The sequence below is a fragment of the Oreochromis aureus genome, linkage group 20, assembly GCF_013358895.1.
Source record: "Oreochromis aureus strain Israel breed Guangdong linkage group 20, ZZ_aureus, whole genome shotgun sequence".
NCBI lineage: Eukaryota > Metazoa > Chordata > Actinopteri > Cichliformes > Cichlidae > Oreochromis > Oreochromis aureus.
This window is the reverse complement of record NC_052961.1, coordinates 1,935,812-1,959,990: the sequence shown is the minus strand read 5'-3', so window position 1 is coordinate 1,959,990 and position 24,179 is coordinate 1,935,812. Positions and strand designations below refer to the sequence as shown.

The window sequence follows — 24,179 nt, the reverse complement described above, 5'->3', positions numbered from 1 at the left end:
CAGACAAACTGCAAAGTGTTAAATATAGAGATAAAAGCATCACACTGTCCTGTGTGTGTGCTGACCATGATCCTGCTCTCTGTGTGAGGTAACATCAGCCAGAACAGTGAGGACGCATAAACTGTCCTGCGGTGTTGACGCTCTGTTGTTAATTATGTCATGCAGGCTACACTGTAACACAACTGAGACACCAGTGTTTGTTCCACTGAGTATTACTATGATGACACGTATATGCTCAGTAACTAGATCACAGTCGACTAATCAGTCCAGCCCTGTATGCCATTTGTCTTCATTTCATCATTTATTGTTGCAATAATCAGCATGACCGCGATGATCAAGCTTCACAGTTTCCTGTGTCCTGATTTCTGTCTTCACATCCTCCAGGTAACAGCGTGGCTCATGGAGGAAAGCCCGAGTTCTTCCATCACAGGAACCACTCCCAAATATCAGCCCTCAAGGGGAACAGCGTCACCCTGGAATGTTTACCCAAAGGCCTGTAAGCATCTCAGTGTGCGTGTGTGTGTGTGTGTGTGTGTGTGTGTGTGAGTGTGTGTACTTCCACCTTCAGTTTGTTTACACATGAAACTCGTTTCATGTTTATGATCCTTGTGGCATAAGAATGACTGCCCCACATGGTTCGCTCTTTCAACACACTTTATTCCCAGTTGCTGCTCTCACAACACTCAGCTGCAGCTTTTCTGCCACACAACAACAACAACAAACCTGAATTCAGTTTTTATTCAAGCAGAATATTTTTATAATGCAACCATGTTGCTGCTTTGTTCTTTGGTGTATGTGCAGCTGTGCAAAGCAGGGAAAAATCCAGCAGAGGCGAATATTAATCAGAGTCTGTGGTGATCGATAACAACACTCTTGGCCAATATCATCAGTTTCATCCTTCTAAAAGAACCGATGGATAAATGGATTTATAGATTTATGTTGTATCAGCAGGCAATGTAAGATGTGTTCTATCAGTAATTCATGGAATTACAACCAGATTACAGTGAGATTATAATTCATATAAAATATAGTCTGCTGAAATGTCTAAGGTCCAAATCATGATTGATTTCATTCATGTCATGAATTGTTAAATTTGTTAAATTTAACATCCATCCATCCACTTTATCCGAGGCCGGGTCGCGGGGGCAGTAGCCTAAGCAGGGAAGCCCAGACCTCCCTCACCCCAGCCACCTCCTCCAGCTTATCCGGGGGAACACCAAGGCGTTCCCAGGCCAGCCGAGAGATGTAATCTCTCCAGCGTGTCCTGGGTCTGCCCCGGGGCCTCCTCCCGGTGGGACATGCCCGGAACACCTCACCCAGGAGGCGCCCAGGAGGCATCCTTGTCAGATGCCCGAACCACCTCAACTGGCTCCTTTCGATGTGGAGGAGCAGCGGCTCTACTCTGAGACCCTCCCGGATGGCTGAACTTCTCACCCTATCTCTAAGGGAGAGGCCAGCCACCCTTCGGAGGAAGCTCATTTCTGCCGCTTGTATCCGCGATCTCGTTCTTTCGGTCACTACCCACAGCTCGTGGCCATAGGTGAGGGTAGGGACGTAGATCAACCGGTAAATTGAGAGCTTCGCTTTTACACTTAGCTCCCTCTTCACCACGACGGACCGGTGCAGCGTCCGCATCACTGCAGCTGCAGCACCAATCCGTCTGTCGATCTCCGGCTCCCTTCTCCCATCACTCGCGAACAGGACGCCGAGATACTTGAACTCCTCCACTTGGGGCAGGAACTCATCCCCGACCCGGAGTGGGCACTCCACCCTTTTCCGGCTGAGAACCATGGCCTCAGATTTGGAGGTGCTGATCCTCATTCCCGCTGCTTCACACTCGGCTGCGAACCGTTCCAGTGCGAGCTGGAGGCCTTCACCTGATGAAGCCAACAGAACCACATCATCCGCAAAAAGCAGAGATGAGATTCTGAGGCCACCTCCCACAGGACACCCCGAGGGACGTGGTCGAATGCCTTCTCCAAGTCCACAAAACACATGTAGACTTGTTGGGCAAACTCCCATGCACCCTCAAGTATCCCTGAGAGGATAAAGAGCTGGTCCAGTGTTCCGCGACCAGGACGAAAACCGCATTGTTCCTCCTGTATCCGAGGTTCGACTAGCGGACGAACTCTCCTTTCCAGCACCCTGGCATAGACTTTCCCAGGGAGGCTGAGGAGTGTGATCCCCCTGTAGTTGGAACACACCTCCGGGTCTCCCTTCTTAAAGATGGGGACCACCACCCCAGTCTGCCAGTCCAGGGTACTGCCCTGATCTCCACGCAACATTGCAGAGGCGTGTCAACCAAGACAGCCCCACAACGTCCAGAGCCTTCAGGAACTCGGGGCGGACCTCATCAACACCAGGGGCTCTGCCACCAAGCAGTTGTTTAACTGCCTCAGTGACCTCACCCCCGGAAATTGGCAGGTCATTCCCCTCATCCCCAGACTCTGTTTCCTCCTCGGAAGACGTGTCAGTGGGATTAAGGAGGTCCTCGAAGTATTCCTTCCACCGCCTGACAATTTTCTCAGTCGACGTCAGTAGCGCCCGCCAGCACTATACACAGTGCAGGTAGAGCACCGCTTTCCCCTCCTGAGACGCCTGACGGTTTGCCAGAATCTCTTCGAGGCAGTCCGAAAGTCTTTTTCCATGGCCTTTCTGAACTCCTCCCACACCCGAGTTTTTGCTTCAGCCACTGCCCGAGCCGCATTCCGCTTGGCCTGTCGATACCTGTCGGCTGCCTCCGGAGTCCCACAGGCTAACCAAGCCCGATAGGACTCCTTCTTCAGCCTGGTGGCTCCCTTCACCTCTGGTGTCCACCATTTGGTTCGGGGATTACCACCACGGCAGGCACCAACCACCTTGCGACCGCAGCTCAATGCAGCAGCTTCGGCGATGGAGACGCTGAACATGGTCCATTCGGACTCAATGTCCCCAGTCTCCCTCGGAATGTTGTTGAAGCTCTGCCGGAGGTGTGCGTTGAAGACCTCGTGGACTGGGGCCTCTGCTAGACGTTCCCAGCACACCCTCACTACACGTTTAGGTGCACCGGGTCTGTCCAGCGTCCTCCCCCGCCACCTGATCCAACTCACCACCAGGTGGTGATCAGTTGACAGCTCAGCCCCTCTCTTTACCCGAGTGTCCAGAACATATGGTCGCAGGTCTGGTGATACGATTACAAAATCGATCATCGACCTGCGGCCTAGAGCATCCTGGTGCCACGTGCACTTATGGCCACTCTTATGTTCGAACAAGGTGTTCGTTATGGCCAAACTGTGATTTGCACAGAAGTCCAATAACAAAACACCACTCGGGTTCAGATCAGGGAGGCCGTTCCTCCCGATCACGCCCCTCCAGGTCTCGCTGTCGTTACCCACGTGAGCATTGAAGTCTCCCAGCAGGACAACAGAGTCTCCAGGTGGGGCACCTTCCAGCACCTCAATCAGGATTTTTTCTTTAGTATTTTTATTCATCTTTAGGCATGAAAAACAGATTTTTGAACTTCATTTTTTAAAATGTACTTTTCAAAGAGTTTTTCACATGTGTATGGAGTGACACGTCAGTGTCCAACATAGTGGTTTATGTGCATCAACACTGACACAAATACAAGAAAACAGCCTTTGAACAGCTCTCCACTGTAGGGACCACTATGCGTTAAAAGGTTAACCATGCTGCACGGGTCAGGTGACCCGTCAGGTGACCCGTGCAGCATGTTTGCACAGACTTCTGTTCAGGTTTTTTTGGCCACACAAACATGGCTGTCTTCCACCGCAGATGTGTCCGAGCACGTCCAGTATCTGTGCTCGGATATGGAATCCATCCAAGCTTGACGCAGGTTAAACGTGCACAGGAAGGTGACCTTAAAGGGCAGATAAACCAGATTAAATCAGACATGTTTTTTATATGCATCCTTTATACCTGCGCCTTGAAAGTTGACACAGATTGTGAGAGCTGTGTTTGAATGATGTTCTTCAGTTTTGAATGCCGAGCATCTTGTTGCATAAATGAAAAAACCAACAGCAAGTAAACACTCCATGTTGTGTGTGTCCACTACCTGTTATCAGGACTTGGAAATGGTACCTTGATATTTTACTGTTTCATATTTTCTCTGTTCTTAAGAAATAGGCCTGTTGACCTCATGCAGGCTTGCTCCTTTTTCTTCATATGAAATCATTTGATCTGTCCAGTTTCATTCTAATTATCCTGCTTCCTGTCTATGGCAACAAATGGACTCTCATTATAATTTTGACTTAATGATGAAAAAGGATGTTACATCAATACCAAGATCATCTGCATGCATTCAGCTCTAATTTCCTCCTGTGATCGATCTTCTGTTCATCGCCTACCTCACCTCCATGATCAGTTCTCTCTCACAGTCACATCCTTCTGTTCTTCGACTCCTTATCTCTGTCTCTGCAGACCCACACCTAAGGTGGAATGGAAGAAAAAGGATGGTGTCCTGGCAGACACAACCGGCCAAGTTATTAACTTTGACCGCTGGCTCCACTTCGACAGCATCACCCTGGATGACGACGGCGAGTACGAATGCAAAGCCTCCAATGCCCACGGCAGCATCACGCGCTCCTTCACGGTCACTGTGGAAGGTAGGCCGCTGAGCTGAGCGCACAGACGATCACGATGCTCTGCTGACCGTGAGGACGTGACCTCTGTGTTAGTTAGTTTGTGCTCCTCTGTCTGAGATGCTTGTGAGGAGTCTTTACTAAATCTCACTCTGAACACATTTACAGCGTCAGCCTGACATGTATACATGTTCACAACTTTAAAGAAGTATTCCACTAATTAACATTAACAGGTCCTGCAGCCTGTTCAGAGTTAGAGCCAAATGTTAAACAGGCAAGTTCTGACTCTGAGATTTATATTTTAGGGTTTAAATGCTGCTTCTCTTCGTTTTCCAGCGGCTCCTTACTGGGTGAAGGAGCCTCAGAACCTGATGTACACTCCCGGGGAAACAGTCCGACTGGACTGTCAGGCTGACGGCATCCCGAGGCCCAGCATCACCTGGAGAATCAACGGTCAGCTGTTAACAGGTACAGCAAGTTTCTGACGGACCCGTTTCTGATTCTTTGGGGAGAAACTGTAGCACCTGATTTGATACTGAGGAGTTATCGATTTCTTTTAAAGTTCACATGACAAACTACCTTTAAATAATTTGGCCAAACAGACTTGTATTACTCTGATGATCAGCACTTTGCAGAGTGAACCGTTCCTTTGGGTAACTCGACGTTGATTGTATCTTTCTATTAAAGCTTGATGGCCACAGACATAGATTTGAAGGCAGGGCAGAGCGAGCATTTCCTGGCTCCAGCCTGTCGACTATCAGTGGACAGAGAGCCTCTTAAGCTTAAGGTGAATTAGATGGACTCACCAAAAGAGAGAGAGAAGCGAGAAGATAAATAAACAGAGAGTAAGGAAACAAAGAAGAGGAAAAAATGACTGAATCAAAAGACCGGGGGAGAAAGGACGGACGATGGAAATGAGAGCCGGCGACAGCTGCTGCTTCTCTCAGTGGACCTCGGCTTCTCTGTTAAACAGTTCTTTACATTCAGCCTGTTTCTGTTTGACAAACTCTACATTGCCTCCCCGCCTCTTCTCCCTCCTCCCTGCAGAAGTGGATGAAGAACCTCGGCGCACGGTGACCGGAGGAACGCTCATAATGAAAGACGTGAACATTGGCGACACGGCCGTGTACCAGTGTGAAGCCAAAAACGGCCACGGCTCCATCCTCCTCAACACCTACCTCTACGTCGTCGGTATGTTTCCTGCCGGGTTCACGTTCTTCTTTGTTCTGTCTCACCTGTGATTGGTTAATGACGGCGTCTCTCCCTCTGTCTCAGAGCTCCCCCCTCAGATCCTGTCCCCTGATGGGTTCATCTACAACGTCACCAAGGGCCGAGACGTCGCACTGCACTGTGAGTCTTTTGGCTCGCCACGACCCCGCGTCACATGGTGAGTGTCACACAGTGTGGATTCACAAAAGTCCGTTTACTCAGGATCGTTTATACTGGAACTGAGATCAGTTTAGAGGCTCACACTTTGGTCTGGTCGGCAGAACGATTTAGCATTTTTGTGTTGCAGCTGTAATCTGAACATAATTCTCATCAGTGCAGCTAAAATACCCTCTCTGTATTCTCTCTGCTGAACCTTTTCACCTCAGTGAAAATCATTTCTCTAACTACACTGTGCAGAATTTAACCTTCACCACCAGGGGGCAGTATTTTACCAGAAAGTTTTATTACCCAGCCCTGAAGAGAGAACACTAAACCAGACAAAAATCCAGCATATAGATGGCATCCTAAAGTTAAGGGTTTGATAGAGGAGGGGTGCACACTAGTTTGAGAGGTGGCCCTTTCAAACTAGTGTGCTCAGAGGTGTGGTTAGTCTTACAGGTGATTATAAAAACTTGTGCTGTTTTCTGCCGTCAGTTCTTTTCAATGTAAAATCTGCCAAGAGAGACGATTTTAGCTGCCATTTGGTCATTTACTAAGAGAGGAGACGCAGTTTGCTAACTGTAAGCAGTAACGCATGTAAATAAAGGTTGTACACATGCACTCTAGGCTTCAGTAACTGACAGGGTGCAGGACTGTAGACTGTGTGTGTGTGTGGGGGGGGGGGCTCTATATGTCATGTGTTGTCAAAGTGCATGCAGCTGGATGATTTGTGCCTGTCCATCACTAAAAACAGGCAGATCAGTGTGTGCGCTGTCCGGGGAAGTCTAACGTTTTAATTGCAGTGAAATAAGGTTTTATTACGTTAAAAAAAGCTGCTTTTAAAGTTTATTAAAGCCTATTTATTGATAAGATCAAAAACAAAGAGTTTGAGTTGGAGCTGGTGGTTCCTGGTGAGAATTAACTGTTGTGACAGCAGTCTGGCGAGGAAGGAGCGGCTAGCAGGACCAGCGAGCGTGTGGTGTGGGGGTTAGCTGAATAACCCGAAGCCAGTCGGTTAAATCCAATAACAGATCTTTATTCGCCGTCAGCAGCATTACACTTTATGAGCCAGGTCTCCACGGCTGTACTCGTCCGGGCATACATGCGCGGATTGGTATCGCCGCCGCCAGCTTGTTACAACAGTATGGTTTCTTTTGGGAGAAAAGAACATGAGCAGCATGGAATGGCTGCCGCTAACAACAGCACACCCACTAGGAGACTCCCACAACTACTACAATAGTAGGGCAACCCCCCCCCCCCCAGTGGTGCTACAACCCAAAAGGGTTGTTACACTGTCCAGGAATTACAGCAATTTCTATACACATCCCACATTTGTACAGCAGCGTTATCAGTCTAGTTGTGCTAACAGTGAAAAGACACTGGTCATGAATGAGACATTGTTGGTTTGGCATCCCCTGCTCTTTACTTTGAATGAAACAGCGCCCTCATGTGGTTTTGTTTAAAATGCACCATGTCGCTGACGACCTGACCACACCCATCTCTAAAGTCTGAAGAACTGAAAGCAGTGGTCTGCATTTATTTTTATCTCCAGCTGTTGTGCGATTAGATCTTCAGTTTCTGACACCTGGAAACAAATGTTTACTTACAGCTATCAGGTTTTTTTAGTTATTTAACCGCCAAAACTTAGAAATACTGTTCTGGGTATCTAGAGATCCTTGAAAACTCCAGATATTGAATTTCATTTGAAAACAAACGTGACGTGTTGGCTTCCACTGTGCAGTTCACATTATGTTCTTCCTCTAACACAGCTGTACATTTTACAGGCCTTAGAAATTACAGCTGTTCTTTCTGCTCTCTCATCATTTATTGATCCCTTTGTGTCTGTTATCAAGTCACCGATCGGCGAGGATACACACTTCCATTGATCCAGTTCCTGGGATCTTATTCTGCAATCTGATGTTAGAATAAGTCTGCAATGATTCTGGAGACACAGAGCCGATTGGCATATGTAACGATCAATATCTCTGCTCTGTGTGTGTGTGTGTGTGTGTGTGTGTGTGTGTGTGTGTGTGTGTGTGTTGCCTGCAGGGACCGGGAGGACACAGGTGCTCTGCTGTCGGACCCTCTGCTGTATCCTCGTATCTCCATTCTGACCAACGGGACCCTCAAGCTGTCCGATGTCAGCCACAACGACAGCGGCGAGTACATCTGCTCCGTACAAAACACCAACATCTCCATCACGGCCAAGCTGGACGTCTTCCGTGAGTCACACTCAGAAAAGTGAAGCTTCATATAAATCTTGCTCCTCTCTGATGGAGCCTGGAATTATTTGTGCTTTATAAAAATCTCTGCTTGCACCACACTGTGTGGCTGTGTGACTGGTGATATGAATCATTATGATGCAATCATTTTGTTGTAAGCGTTTACAGAAAAAGTCACTAACAAATGTCACTAATTCCTCGGTCCTGTGTTTCCTGCTTTCCTTCAGGTCCAAGTGAGATACTGACGGGCCCCCAGGCCGTTCGCGTTGTCCAGGGAGAGAGCGCCTTCCTGGACTGTGACGTCGACACCGATCCTCGGCTGAGGGATTACCAGGTTGTCTGGAAGAAAGGGAATCGCAAACTAGAAGAGACATCAGTAGATGACAAGTAAAAACACACACTCACACAAACTCTGTGCACAACAAAGCACGTTTATATTGCAGCTTCTGCCCTAAAACACAGAAAGAAAAAAACCTAAAGATCTTTTATTTGGGAGGAAACGGAAGAAATCTCTGGAAGAACAGAGGACTGGTTTCCAAGCTAGAAATTTTGCATACTCGGATCTTTCTGAGAGCAGAAATCTAAAGGCCTTCACGGTGAATCTACTTGTTTATGTGATCCACAAAATGAGACACACATACATTTCCTACTAATTAAATTATCCAAGTTACACATTTTCATCTTAATTTGGGAAAAATAAATAACTGAGTGACATCATCAGCTGCTTCTTCAGAGGACTGACCTTCAGAACAGGTCAGATATGTCTGATCACAAGACTCGATCCTTTATGGGAAGCACCTGAATGATGCGAAGGACTTCCGCGACCTGGTCAGTGAGCCAGACAGGAGGGAGTAGAGCTCGCTGGTTAGCAGCAACTGAAGCTCTGAGTGAGTGGATCATCTATGAGTAACTGCATGATGGATGCTGGACACTGAAATGAGTTGCCAAACATACTTGTACAGCTATTAATACCACAAAAGTTCATGTCTGTGAATGGAGCATCCTCTACAAGTGATAGTGAATACTTTGAAATGCAGCATCATCGATAAATGTTCATGACTCTCAACACAGAGAGAGAACATTACAGCAGCTCTCAGGTGTCACCATCCAAGAAACATCTGAGTTCCTCAGCACTGAGCTGGAGGTCTGCATGTCTCTGTCAGGGTACAGAAACAAATGACTTGTACTGTTGTTGTTACACAGAATTACACGTGTGCTCGTCTGTGTGTGCAGGTACACCTTCCTCAAGAACAACACGCTGAAAGTGACAGACGTCCAATTAAATGACAGCACAGAGTATTCCTGTGAGGTCATCACTAAAGTGGACAACGTGATTGCACAGGGCTCCATCACTGTCGTAGGTGTGTGTGTGTGCGTGTGTGTGTGTGTGTGTGTGTGTGTGTGTGTGTGTGTGTGTACTACATGTATACTGTGTACTGTGGCTCTAATTGTTTTCTGTTGTACTCTCAGCAAAACCGGACCCTCCCAGCGGTCTGACTCTGTCTAATGCTGAGGGGGTCAGTGTGACTCTCAGCTGGAGCCCAGGACTCTCCCACAACAGCCCCATCACAGGTACCACACACACACACACACACACACACACACACGCACAAAACATATGAGTTTGGTTTTAGTTGTCATGTGCTGATAGTGGAAGCAGATGAAGAGGACATTTTTCTTTCCTGCTGAGATGTTCTGGATTTTTCTGAGATGACTGAAAAAGGAGTACAGCAGACCACCAACCTCCACCAATCACGCTCCATCTTCATCAGTTATGAAAAACATGAACACCTTAGGCATTCCTGAAACAAACCATGTTGATCTTTAGCTCATTCTACTTTATTTAAAAAGTATTTGTTAGAAAAACCGACCTACAGCTGAAAAACAGCTGATGAACCGGATCATGTCTGACTCCTTCCAGAGTTCATCATTCAGGCTCGGGAGGAGTACCACACGGAGGAGAGGAAGTGGACGTGGGAGGAACTGAAGAAAGTGCCGGGCGACTTCAACCACGTGGAGCTGACCCTCCATCCATTCTCCACCTACCGATTCCGGGTCATCGCCATCAACGAGGTTGGCAGGAGCAGACACAGCAACCCCTCAGACCACCACAGCACGCCACCTGCTGGTAAAGAACAATACCTCAAGCAGTGCTGTGCAATGTGCAAATGTTGGTATAGATCCGATACAAATAAACACAGGGCCAATACTGCCAATACCAATACTGATACCGGTGCTTAAAGGCAGCTTATGTAGGGAAGAGCAGCATGATTTATGAGATTCTGATTTCAACTGTGATTTTTAATTTGCACAATAATTAGTTGACACAACAAAACACACTCTTCAGCTTTTCATGTAATTTAAACTGGGAGGTTTTTTTATTTACGTGTGCTAAAGGACATAAATAAAATAGACGTGGCCGTGAACATCAAAGGTGCGTGTTTGAGGTATACACTTTATTTAACACAATTCACTGAGCTACGTGCTGAAATTAAAAGATGATCGTATCGATCCGATACCAGTACCAGCGTTGGTATCGATGCGCCCACCTCTAGCCTTAAGTAATAGGATCCATGTGTCAGAGGCTGGAAAACACTTCAGTACGTGTGTGAATGAAACAACAATATAAGCTAGCAGCAGATGTGATGAGCTTTAGAGTTACAGCTGCTACTAGCAGTGATTTTTATAGACTGTGTCCAGGAGCTGAATATGAGGCGTGGCGTTACCCACCGGTTTTTGGAACAGCAGTTTATGGTCATCACCGTGTTGTTCTTCTGCAGGAAGAAGTCACCATATTTACTGCTATGCTATCAGCTAACACTACCTAGCTTGAGGCACCTCACTAATACCTGCTGGTTACGTATATTTCACCCAAAGAAGATCGTACAGTTTCACTCACCAAAACTGAAGCTCAGACTTCTTGGATGGTTTGTTAGTAAAATAACGTCACAGCAGCCACATTATTGGTCACAATTACATTAAAAACGCTCCAAAACACTGAAAAAGCACAAACATGGTCCAGAGATCCAGTTCAGGGACTCCAATAACCTGTCAGTCAAAGAGGCCACACCCCTAACGATGTAAACTTTAAGCCTTAATGCAGTTTAAATAGATGAGTTATAAAGACATCGTCCACCCTTACAGTTGTCATGGAAACATGTTTGTGTCTGCTGTGAAGTTTTAACATGGGAGTCTGACTCACAGCTGAGCCTCAGGCTGACATTAGAGGGACGGAAAATGTATTTAGCATTAATTACATTATCAGTCTGAGAGTTTCACAAAGAAATATAAAACATGGTTGATCAATGGTCATGGAGATCAATAAAGAAGATCAATACAGGATGACTGAAGTGTGTTTATTAAACTGAGATATTTTCCTTCACCCTTTTAGCTCCCTCCATCAACCCTACAGGAGTGCGCAGTAACTCCGCAGAACCAGGGACACTGATCATCACGTGGGATGTGAGTACTTCAGTGTGTATGCAGCGGGCTCGCGTAAACATCCTCTGATATGTTTCATGAAAAGCACAGTCCAAGGGCACTTCATATTCTTACTTTCTGTTGCAGGAGATAGACAAGCGTTTCCATAACGGCCAGGACTTCCAGTACGAGGTGCTGTGGAGGGAGGCCGACGGGTCAAATGTAAACTGGAACTCCGGCCGTGTGAGGTCTCCACCGTTCATAGTGAACAACACAGGAACGTACACACCGTTTGAGATCAAAGTCCGATCGGTCAACGCCCTCGGAGGAGGACCGGACCCAGAGCCGGAGATCGGGCACTCCGGAGAGGACAGTACGTCATCCCAGAGCTTCATCCCTGTGGCCGAGTGCTGTAATGCTACTGTGTGTAACTGGGCACCATTACAGGGCTAAAGTCTGTGCGCACCCACTGAGAGGACTGGAACTAAAGCTCATACATACAGATATAGAGACAGTACATGATATCTACAAGTCAGTAATACTGATGACAGTGAGCCAGTTCTGAAAATATCAACTTAAACAAATCTGAGTTAACCATGTTTATCCATACAGAACTTATGAATGCCATCACTCATAAATAATCTCACTGCGACAGCTTCATGAAGCGTCACATCAGAGCTCTTTCTGCCAAAATGTCAAATGTAACGTCTCTTGTTGGAGCGCCCGGCAGCTGCACACATGAATGCTTTGCTGCTGTGCAGCCTGTTAATCACACAAAGCACTGAGTGAAGCTTCCTGTCGGTGCTTAGATCATGTTGGGAAATGTCTTTAGGTCAAAAGTCAAGAATCTCAATGAGTGGATGATGGGAATGATTGAGCTGAGGGTTTAATATCTCACACTGAATGTTCGGCATGTGAATCAATAATTGCCTCTTTTGTAATGTTGTAATTTTGATGAGAAATACGAGTTTCGGCTCAGACTGACTTATTTGTGTTCAGCATGTTGCACAGGCGTTCGTTCACAGGCTTAGAGAACTGTTCAGTAAGAGGGTAGTTAGGAGGTAACAACGTGATGACTGCCGAGGGGATTCCTCACAGCAGTCGTCACGGTTTCCTTCAGTTACCTCGAGCTCTGAGGCCTTCACTGGTCTTTGGAAAGCTCAGTGTTTTATCATCATCATCAGCAACACGTGACATCACACCATCCAAAGGTTCTTACCAACGAGCTAAAATGACCCATGTTGTTCAACTGTTCATCGTTTCAGGTTCACGTGCTATAGTATGACATCACCATATTGCTTAGCAACACAGACCAATCAGTACTGTAGCATGGGCATTTACTAATGTAATGAATTCAGCAGAAATTCAGAAGGTTGTCTCTGACAGAAAACCAGATGGTCACAGATCTGCACACACACACACACACACACACACACACACACACACACACGCACACACACACACACACACACAGTCATAAAGTGCGAGTTTCTGCAAATAACATTGCTGCTGTGCTGATTTCTTATGGTCATGCCTTGCTGCTTCTCTCAGAGCCAGAGGAAGCGCCGACTGGAGTTTCAACCACGGTGATGAACAGCACCGTCAGAGTGAGCTGGAAGGAAGCCGAGAGGGTCCGAGGTCGGCTGCTGGGATACAGGGTAGCACTTCTCATTGAGTTTAATGACCTGACTCACGTCACAGAAATGCTCTTGATGTTTAAATCCTCTGTTCATGTCAGGTTATTACTTGGTGCGATGCTTCAAACTATTTCATTGGACTTTGGCTTTGAGCCTCTGCCCATCTTTAATACTGAGAAACTTTATAATCTTTCAAACCCCAGAAAATAGTCCAGAGTGACATCTTTGATTAGTAAAATAATGGATGAAAACACAGGCTAATAAAAGTTTTTATCATGTTCTGAATTTTTATTTCATTTTCAGCTGTAACTTTATCAAAGCACATAAAGTGTGTTCATGTTTCTCTATGCTTGTTTCAGATCTACTATAAGAGGCTGGGTCCCAAGGCCGAACGGAGCCGGAGGTCTCTCAGACAATCCCAACATGAGGAGGAGAGAGGAGAAAGGTCAAAACAATCGAGTGAGACAGACGAGCACAGCTGGCAGGTGGAGGAGGTTGACCATAGCAAGACCTCAGCGGAGGTGACGGGGCTGCGACTGTTTTCTGAGTATGAGCTGACGGTCACTGCGTTTAACAGCAAAGGGGAGAGTCCTCAGTCCCCGCCGCACCACTTCCACACGCCGGAGGGAGGTGAGTTTCAACCAAACGCTGCTGTTTGAGGTTCATGTGACCACGGATCGAAGTGCGATTTAACAGGTTCCACCAGTCACAGGTCAGCTGATCTGAGCAGCATTATGTAGTAAGTTAGCTGTCTGATTGAATTACCAATTATTTGAAGGTATCAGAATGCTGTTCTTGATGGTTCCAGCCCATTGCAACCTCTGCACGTGACCCGAAAGCTTACGACACAGACACGACATTCATATTCATGTCTAAGAGTTCAGGACCAGTTCTCAAAGTACACAGACCTCATCTGGAACTGTTCTGTGTTTGTGCAGTTCCTGGTCCTCCTGCATCTCTGGAGTTTGAAAGCCCGACAGAAAAATCCCTGATTCTCTCCTGGAGCCCTCCGGCTGAGACCAACGGCGTTCTGCAGGGATACATAGTGCAGTACCAACAGGGTGAGGTCTGATCCTGCTGCGTCATGAAGATAAGATGAAGTTTAACTATTGTGACTTTTCTCATGGTTTTTGTGTTCATCCTTGAATTCTGTTGTAATTTTACTTTCTGGTGTTTCCCTCAGATTTCACATTTTTTTCTTTGTCCCTCTTTAAGTTTTATTTATTAAACTTTCTGGAAACAGCGTTTGGCCGCCAAGCGGTCTTAGTCATGTTGTTCTGCCTGGTTTGTGTTTCATCTGTAGAGGTGGAGAGCAAAAACAGTCCTGTGGAGATACTGAATGTCAATGATCCCAAAGTAAAGCACATCACGCTGGACAACCTGGATCCCAACAGCCATTACGTCTTCAAAGTGATAGCACGCACAAAGACTGGAGAAGGCCCTCCCATCACACGCAGGGGAGCCACTCTGCTTGATGGAGGTGAAACTTCAGAATTCTGCCTCACACCGTTTAGTGTTCGGCTTTATTTAGTGAAATAAAACCAAATTCTCAAATTATCTCGTTTTCTCCACCCCTCTGCCTTCTAGAGCCTCCGAAAAACATCACAGTAACCTCTGGTAACACATCAGTCAACCTGAGCTGGGTGCCCGGAGAGAGAAACCGAAACCACGGCTTCCACATCCAATACCTCAAGAAGAGCGGTAAGGACAGGACAGATTGCAGGGAGAGGAAGTTTGGGCGGGGGTTGTGAGCATGTGTGGACAATGACTCCTAGAAAGAGCAATAAAGGAGCTGGAGAGTGACAGTTACTGAAAGAACGTGTGCTTTACCTGCTGTAAGGAAGGAAAACATGTCTGAGTCCTTCTCAGAGTCTGCACAGCCAGTGTTAATGACAGTTCCCGGCGATGATTCGACCAATTATTGTGAAGCTCCTGACTCTAAATGATCAAACAGAGGTTTAAACTTCAGTGTCGAAGAGCAGCATGAGTAGGCTCAACTGTCAAATGTGAATAAACACTCAAATGTCCAAAAAAATAAACTTTTAAGGCTTTTTTCTCTCGAAGTTATACTTTGGTCTAAAAGCATGACAGCCTCATTAATGGTTCAATCCAAAGTGAGACAAGCCTGAAGAACCTGCAGTGAACCAAGACCAAGTAAACAGCTCCCAACTTGTTATGATGATAACACGTAGATTAAACTGTCACGACTCTCTGATGTTTCATTTGTATCCAATGATTTAAATATGATTTTTCACACTGTTTTGCTTCTGCAGCGTCTCTGGATCAACATCGCAGCAGAATTATTAGAAAGAGCAGAAGAATCAGATGAGACAGTTCATTAAATGAGAGGAGGAACAGCTTTAGGAATATGTTTCATTCTTCTCTGTCGTGTGGCTGCTGCAGGAGGCGGTGGGTGGGAGAAGTCAGAACAGGTCAACACTACGCAGGGTTTCTATACGCTGACGGGCCTCCAACCAGGAGCTCAGTACCACCTGAAGGTCGTGCATGGAAACTCCACTCATTGGGAAGGCGAGGCAAAGACCGTGGAACCACGTAAGTATGCAGAGTTTGTTTTTCTCAGTTTAATAAAAGTATCTGTTGTCTAGAAGATCAGAGAAGTAGACACTGATGCCACAATCTTCACAGATTGACAAATCTAGCACCGTCGATGTCTTGATGCACGCTCAATCATCCAGGTAAGTAAATCCCAAAAAGTTGATTCTGTTCATCTGGACGTAGCGTTTTGTGGGAGAAACGTTTCGTCACTCATCCAAGTGACTTCTTCAGTCTCAGCTGACTGCAGGTTTCCCCAAACCTTATAAACAGGACATTTGCACAATGACTGAAACCAGCCCACAGAAGGAACAATGGGCTGTGAGGTCAGTTCCTTAATCATTAATACGCAAATTCTCTGATCAAAGCTCGACCTGGAGCTTTGATCAGGTTGGAGGATTGCCAGGATTTATACATCGGAGAAAGTAAACAACCTCTGGCAAAGCAGATGTCACATCACAGAAGAGCCACCTCGTCAGGACTCTGCAGTCTATTTACACCTACAGGCCAGTGGACACTCTTTCAGTGATGAGGATGTACACATCCTGGACAGGGAGGAACGCTGGTTTGAGGGCGGGGTCAAGGAGGCCATTTACGTGAAAAGGGAAAGACCATCTCTGGATCAAGGAGGGAGCCTAAGGGTACATCTGTCACCATCTTACAATGCTGTGATTGCAGCCATTCCCCAACTCTCTGTGAATGGGACTCATGGCCATTGATCAATGAGCTTTGATTAGTAGTTATTGATCAATGGTCATGAGAATTTGCGTATTAATGATTAAGGAACTGACCTCACAGCCCATTGTTCCTTCAGTGGGCTGGTTTCAGTCATTGTGCAAATGTCCTGTTTATAAGGTTTGGGGAAACCTGCAGTCAGCTGAGACTGAAGAAGTCACCTGGATGAGTGACGAAACATTTCTCCCACAAAACGCTACGTCCAGATGAACAGAATCAACTTTTTGGGACTAGCACTGTTGAGGCGGGCTAATCTCGCTACCCATGTGAAAATCATAATTCCAAACATGTCTGGACTTCTTTAAGTTGCTTGAAGACGTTTCACCTCTCATCCAAGAAGCTTCTTCAGTTCTAGCGTCAAATGGTGGAGACACCAACTGTCTGCCATCTATACTCCAGTTTTGAGATCCTTCACAGACGCCTTCTGGGCCATCTGACCTCAGGAAATCACATGATAGAGTGGGGCCAGGTTTCACAATGAGCTCACTCGAAACCCTGGCTGATTGGGACCTACACCTGTTTTCACACCTTGGCTCATGTGATTAGGTAGAGGATCATCAGGGGGTCCTTTGTCCCTCTCAGTGGGTTACTCCCGCAGGGCTTAAATCTGGGACTCTCCACCATTTGACCCTAGAACTGTGTAAGGGCGACCGTGGCTCAGGGGGTTGGGAAGGGCACCTGTAACCGGAAGGTCGCCGGTTCGATCCCCGGCCTCTCTGTCCTGGTCGTTGTGTCCTTGGGCAAGACACTTTACCCTACCGCCTACTGGTGTTGGCCAGAGGGGCCGATGGCGCGATATGGCAGCCTTGCTTCTGTCAGTCTGCCCCAGGGCAGCTGTGGCTACAACCGTAGCTTGCCTCCACCAGTGCGTGAATGAATAATGTCATCGTAAAGCGCTTTGGGTGCCTTGAAAAGCGCTATATAAATCCAATGCATTATTATTATTAAGAACTGAAGAAGCTTCTCAGATGAGAGGTGAAACGTCTTCAAGCAACTTAAAGAAGTCCAGACGCTTTTCTTTCCAAGTTCCTTAAACTACGATGACCTGGATGACTGAGAACCTTCACAGACATCATTCCAGATATTTCTGTGACAGTCTGTCTCTGTTCTCTCAGTGCCGTCAGAGATAACCGGCAGGTTCGCCACCCAAGGCTGGCTGATCGGACTCATCAGCGCCATCGTGCTGCTGGTTCTCATACTGCTCATCCTCTGCCTTATCAAACGCAGCAAGGGCGGCAAATATGCAGGTACGCCGCAGTGCGCAGCTGGACTCACACTCTCTGACTCACACAGACTCTAACACAGAGTTAAAAGTTTCTTTGTTTTCACAGTGAAGGACAAAGAAAGCAAGGAGGTGGACTCTGAAGCTCGACCAATGAAAGATGAAGCCTTTGGAGAGTACAGGTGGGCCTTTTTGAATGTCACTCATGATTACAGGTTATGCTTTAAATGCATTTGCTTCCACAAAGAACAAAGTGCTACGGTGGCCCTGCAGGTACAAAATACAGGAAGAGCACAAAACACAGAGCGACCCTACGATTCGAGTCAGTGTGTTGTTTTGTTTTTGCACAAAAATCCTTTGTGTTGTCTCAGCAATTTATATAAACAGTGATAATTTTCCTGCAGTAAATCAAATTATGAAACTTTGTTTTGTTTCTGAAACATCCGAGTTTGACGGGTTCCTTTGAGCGTGCAGCTCGTCATGCTCGCAGCTCTCCTTCCTTTCATTCACTTTTCTTTCTCCCTTCAATGCTCGGCCTGCAGATCCCTGGAGAGGTAGGACAGTTCACCCCTCTGTAACACTCACATGCGTGTTTGTGTGTTTGTGTCGTGATGCTGTTTAGATTTAATGAAACTTTTCATTCTGTGTGCATTTCGTTGATTTTTTGTTTAAGTGGGCATCATTAGCATAATCAGCATCAGCCTGGAGTCCTTGAACACCAGGAAGAATAGCATTTTATTAGCATTTTATTAACATTTTATTAACATTTTATTAATGTGTTATTTTATATTATGTTATTTCATATTTGTCTTTCCTGCATTTTGAAAATTATTTATTTTATATCATTTCATTTTTTTATTTAAATACTTATAATAACTTGATCCTCCTTTACATGATTAACTGTTAAAGAGGATGTACTTACACCCATGCAGTTTCTTTCTTTCCATTTTCAGTTTGGGACAGATTTCACAAATTTGACACAGTTATGACGTCACCGTGTCCGTGTGATGCTACACAGCATGTTTCTTCATTTATCAGACTTCACTTTTTTGTCTGTGAGAATTTACACTGAGTCTCTGTGCCGTCCTCCAGCGATGGCGATGAGAAGCGCTCGGACAGCCAGCAGTCTCTGGAGGAAAGTAAGATGGGCAGCGTCGACTCTCTGGCTGAATACGGGGACAGTGTGGACATCCAGTTCAACGAGGACGGCTCCTTCATCGGCCAGTACAGCGGCCGGGCATCTGTTCCCCACGGCAACGAGAGCTCGGGCCCCGCCTCCCCCGTTAATGCAGTCCCGCCTCCCCCCGTTGCTCCCTCCATGTCGAGCATCCTAAACCGGCCCAGCTAGACACACACTGCAAAACATACACACACACACACACACACACAACTATAACCAAATGCAAAGGGACAGACCACTTCAGACTCCACTGCCTGTTACCACACACACACACACACACACACACACACACAATGTCAGTACATTCCACTGGTTTATGCAGTGAAGCTGTTTACAGGATGTCTCACTTTTCAACACAAAGTTTACACACACACACACACACACACACACACACACACACACATACAACGCCGTGATTAGAAACTCGTATGAGCGAACAAACTGAGGTGAGAGCTGCACCAGCTGCTCCTGAACTCACTGAGTCGTGTTACATGAGCTCAGTCTGTTTACTGAACATGTAAAACTTCTGATTTTGTAACAGCTGAGATGGTGTTGGGGACGTGTAGCTCGGCGAGCAAACGCAGCGAATGTTATTCTTGCAGCATTTGATTCAGCTTCACATTTCAGTAACTACTCACACAGATTAACACCCAAATGAGTCCTTGGAGACAGTTTAAGAGCTATGAAACTTAAATTAAATTCATAATAAAGGGATACATTTTTAAAACACAGCCAAGTTCTTATGTAAGATTATTAATGAATATTAAAATTCTGGACTAACTTTTTGTAGTCAGTGACTACAAAGCAAACAGTTTGCTGGTCTGTTCGGAGCTCTGGAAGAACCAAGTGACAGCTGATTGGCTAACGGTGAATATCAGCTTAAACATAAAAATAAAATAATAAAGCTTATTAATACTAATTCTGATAAAGGATCCATTCTCTGTGCATTTGAACTAATGCAGTTTGAGCTTCTGATGTCCTCTCCGTACCCTTCATGACGAGTTCTGACACCTCAGCATATCTCAAACTAGAAAGTCACCTGAGCGGCTGCAGGTGGAGCTTCCTCTGAGGGTCTTTGGTCTAACTCGGTGCCGTTCAGACTGACACATATCTCTGGATTTATCTGGACTTCACCAGGTTTGTAGTTACCATGTTGTGGTTTGATTACACGATGGAAAGCTTTCTAATTGGACACAAACAATTTACTGTTTACTAAAGTCTTTCCTGATTTGATGAATGTAATTGCGAATTAAGCTGGGACTCGCTGAGATGGCCTTAAAGTGAAACCAGTCTCAGTCTCATAAGGAAATGAGTTTCATGGCTCAGAGTGTTGCGTCTGATTCTGGGTTGCTCCATCTGTCCACCAGGACAAAGCTGCTCTTTGACTTTTTACATTAGTTTGAGTGGTGTTTGCACATGACGCAGTAAAATTAGACTTTAAATAGAAACTTAGAGAAGCTGGTGCAGCTCAGCCCAGGAGATGATTTATGGGAGAGCGTCACAAAGAAAAAGGAAAAATCTGGGAGTTTTTCATCTTTCATCTTGGACCAAATCACTTTATTTCATCGTAAACAAACATTTCAGTCTCTTTTTGTTTCATTAGCATATTTATATGTAGACTTTTTATATTTATATGTTTTTGTTACCAACTTATGTATCTGAGTTTGCATGCATGCGTCATGGAACAGTTTTTGCTATTTATAGATGCATGCCAGCTTCCAGGCATTTCTAAAGCATTTCATTGATATTTGAGTTAAAGAGCGTGACTGTTACGCTGTGTGTGTGTGTGTGTGTGTGTGTGTGTGTGTGTGTGTGTGTGTGTGTGTGTGTGTGTGTGTGTGTGTGTGTGTGCTTGTTCTCCATCCCTGCCCTTTGACCTGCAGAGAGGGGAGCTCTGTTGCCTTAAGAGAGTCCAGATGAACCTCCTCTCCTGCCTCTTCCTGTTAGTCATTTCTCCTCAGACGCAGCTTCATGTGGAAAAGTTTTCATGCTGCAGTTTCTGCAGACGTCCATTACACCCGGTAAATGGCCAGCAGGCGGCACAGTTCACTGCTTCAGATGTTTCAGGGCTGCTTTTGAATATGATTGGACAAATTCCTATGCACACACACACACGCACACACACACACACATATGCTGATGAACACATGAAGTGGAGGCCCACATGGCGGGTCCTCTGTAGCAAAACGGACCCTGTGACGGAGCGAGGGAGGAGGCGGAGGAGAAAGAGGATCAGATGTAATCGCTCTCTGAATGTAAATAGAACCTTGAGATTGTCAGTTTTTTTTTTTTTATTTCCATTGCTTCTTTTCTAAAATCATTGAATTGCAATTTGTCTTTTTATCTTTTGCTCTGTTTGATTTTGTACTTGTATTTTGTATCAACACCCTCCCCTCCATCGTCTAATCTTAGGGTTTCCTTTCGTGTCGCTCAGTAGCCTCGAGACGTTTAGCGAAGATTAGAACCGTAGAGAGAAAAAACACTTCATTCATTCAGTTTCTTTATAACGCGTAGCAATGCAGCTAATAATACTGATTATTAAAAAGCTATGTCATAAATGTTTCTACAGCTCGCTGTGGCAGAGCTGATGTTCTCTGGATGGACCCGCACTGGAAACAGTCTTATAGCTCAGAGGGTTTATTTCGTTGCCTTGGACACGCTGCACTGATGCCACTGCTGATCAATAAAAAATCAATCTGATGAAAATATGTGACGCAGGATTACACACAGGGACCCCCGTGTTCGGACCCAGAGCTGACGCTTATTCTTAAAGTTTGTCGAGCAGAGAGACAAACCCGACGAAGCGATTCACGCAAACCGCGCGCAGCCCATCCTACCAGCCGTGGATGTCACCTGGATTTCTTGAGTACTATTTTCAGAGGCGGATTAATACATGTTTGATTCTTTAATGAGTATTTGTCACAGCAGGACAGCGTTTGTGACTCACATTCAGAACAATAACCACTTACTGTAGATATAAAACTTTAAACAACCTTCCAAAATGATAGTTTCCCATAAAAACAAAGTTCATTACTATCCAGCAAATAAATTCTCATTATAGTTGAATTCGTATGTTGTTCTGTAGTGAGTGTCTGTGACTGCAGGAGGGTGAATGGGTTTTCCCCTCCATCTGTGGCTCTGAGGTATAAACTGGTGCGCTCATCCCACACCATCAAACACGATATTATTCCTACTTTTATTTTCACTTGCTCATTAGGCCACAAATGAATTCAAACAGGCAGGAGCATTTTCTGGGATGCAGGGAATTACATCACTGTGGTTCTCTACTGTGTGTTTGTGTGACCATAAACTACATCTAAAGGATGGATGTAGCTTTTGGGCCTGAAAAAGGTGAAGTCAACCTAGAAAAAACCTGCATTCTTTCCAAAGCCCTGCAGGGGGCGACTCCTCTGGCTGTGTCACTGTGTCTGTGACTCAGTGACAGGCCTGTCCTACATTTTAGGACAGGGCGTCTCTTCCCCTCAATGCTCACTTCAGGCGTCAAAAAACAAATCTTACTAGAGAAAACTTGATGTTTCACAGTTTCCAGACAAAAAGTGAGCCCACATCCAGCACTGGTTTCGGTCTTTTCAGTGGATTTTCCTGCAAAAGAAAAACTACAAGCGAGCTAGAGAAAGCTAGAGTGAACTCATGTACAGGGAACTGCGTATCTCGAGCTGATTAATCACTGCTGATTGTGAAATAACAGCAGCAAGCAAACGCTCGTTTCCTTTATGTACAATAATCCAAAGTCCGACCTCATCTTGTTGCCTTGATGGCGTCTCCCCGCCCTCGACCCCACTCCCGTCCGTCTGTCTCTCTGCTCTGACTCTGCTGTACAGCCCTGTCTGTCTGTTTTTGTCGCAGCCTTTTTTTTATACATACATGGGGAAAAAACAACAATATTAAAAAACACTTAAAAAAAATAAAAGACAAAAATGTAGTTATGCATAATAATTCTGCTTACAATAACAACAGTGCTGTAATCTAATCAGCTACGATGATGACGTCAGTGTCTTCCTCATGTGGTCAGTAACACAATGAATCAGTATCACAGGATCTAGCAGGGAGGTTAAAGTGGGAGGAGGGGAGGGAGAGGGAGGGGAGAAAAGGAGTCACACATATGTATACAGGAGAGGGGCTGCGTGGGGTGGGAGGGGGTTACTACAATATTGAGGTGTGCTGATGTTGTACCTGCTTGTTGCGTTGTGCGCTGAGCTGTATCTGACGAACTAACCCAACTGTCAACTAATAAACATGGACTACGCATATCCTTAACTAGTGGCTCATTTATGTGTGTGTGTGTGTGTGTGTGTGTGTGTGTGTGTGTGTGTGTGTGTGTGTGTGTGTGTGTGTGTGTGTTTTGAAAATGTACACTTCTGGAGCTGTTAAAGAGTTCAGTTCAGGTCTGACCAAAGTTATTAACCTCTTAACATCCTCGACTGTCCCAGGGTGTTTGTGTATTTGAGTGCACAAATCTTAGGGAACATATTTGAGTCTGGTTTTCATCCATCTATACATCCAACCATCCATACATCTTAATGTATGCTCAATCATCATTCAGTCATTATACAAATGTACTGTTTAACAGATTGGGGAAACCTGCAGTCAGCTGAGACTGAAGAAGTCACTTGGATGAGTGACGAAATGTTTCTCCTACTGAAAAGCTACGTCCAGATGAACAGAATCAACTTTTGGGGGCATCATCCAACCATCCATCTTCTGTTGCTTATCCAGCAGGTCTTGCAGGGTCAGGAGTCTAAGCAGGGACACAACTATTCCGGGGGGACACTGAGGCATTCCCAAGCCAGCTGAGAGACATCATCTCTCCAGCTTGTCCATTCTGTTTTTTGGCTTAAAGGCAAACTATCTCAATCAGCTCCTTTGTGAAGAGTCAGGTCTGCTCTGAATCTCTGCTGAATGATCAAGCTCCTCATCTATCGGTGAGGGAGAGCCCAGACAGCAAGGAAGGAAGCTTATTTTGGTACCTTGTATCCAGAGCTCCTTCGGTCACAACCCTGAGCTCATGGCCACAGTTTAGGCTGACTTCGTGCTAGCACTCTTTCTGGCTGAGAACCATGGTCTCAGGCTTGGAGATGCTAATGCCCTCTGAGCTCCAATCTGTCCCACTGTAAGCTGGAGGTCATCATTTGATGAAGCCAACAGAAGAACCAGGTCATCCACAAAAGTACATCCTAAGAACATCCATCTCAGCTGAGCTGTTTTGAGTCTTTTGGTTCAGCTTCCATTATTATTACGGTCTTT

At 45.7% G+C, this 24,179-nt stretch overlaps 1 protein-coding gene and 1 long non-coding RNA gene across 3 annotated transcripts in view; one reads left to right on the top strand and one right to left on the bottom strand.

The window, feature by feature from the left end:
* The window catches only part of LOC116311864 (neural cell adhesion molecule L1.1-like), a 47,370-nt gene extending 24,178 nt beyond the window's left edge, over positions 1-23,192 (top strand). For both annotated transcript variants that reach the window (XM_039604596.1, XM_039604595.1), the window contains 21 exons: positions 385-496; positions 4,417-4,601; positions 4,914-5,045; positions 5,625-5,768; positions 5,853-5,964; positions 7,995-8,167; positions 8,395-8,554; positions 9,401-9,528; positions 9,638-9,739; positions 10,089-10,295; positions 11,559-11,629; positions 11,735-11,960; positions 13,139-13,245; positions 13,584-13,854; positions 14,163-14,285; positions 14,528-14,704; positions 14,812-14,925; positions 15,628-15,777; positions 17,628-17,759; positions 17,844-17,916; positions 18,827-23,192. In XM_039604596.1, coding sequence (XP_039460530.1) covers positions 385-496; positions 4,417-4,601; positions 4,914-5,045; positions 5,625-5,768; positions 5,853-5,964; positions 7,995-8,167; positions 8,395-8,554; positions 9,401-9,528; positions 9,638-9,739; positions 10,089-10,295; positions 11,559-11,629; positions 11,735-11,960; positions 13,139-13,245; positions 13,584-13,854; positions 14,163-14,285; positions 14,528-14,704; positions 14,812-14,925; positions 15,628-15,777; positions 17,628-17,759; positions 17,844-17,916; positions 18,827-19,082 — 3,155 coding nt within the window. In that variant the 3' untranslated portion in view covers positions 19,083-23,192. The remainder of the gene's footprint in view (positions 1-384; positions 497-4,416; positions 4,602-4,913; positions 5,046-5,624; positions 5,769-5,852; positions 5,965-7,994; positions 8,168-8,394; positions 8,555-9,400; positions 9,529-9,637; positions 9,740-10,088; positions 10,296-11,558; positions 11,630-11,734; positions 11,961-13,138; positions 13,246-13,583; positions 13,855-14,162; positions 14,286-14,527; positions 14,705-14,811; positions 14,926-15,627; positions 15,778-17,627; positions 17,760-17,843; positions 17,917-18,826) is intronic.
* Positions 10,204-11,295, bottom strand: LOC120435294. The gene is made up of 3 exons (XR_005609624.1): positions 11,067-11,295; positions 10,898-10,941; positions 10,204-10,289 (listed from the first exon to the last, which is right to left on the bottom strand). It is a non-coding gene; the product is annotated as an uncharacterized LOC120435294 (long non-coding RNA).
* Positions 23,193-24,179: the final 987 nt, after the last annotated feature.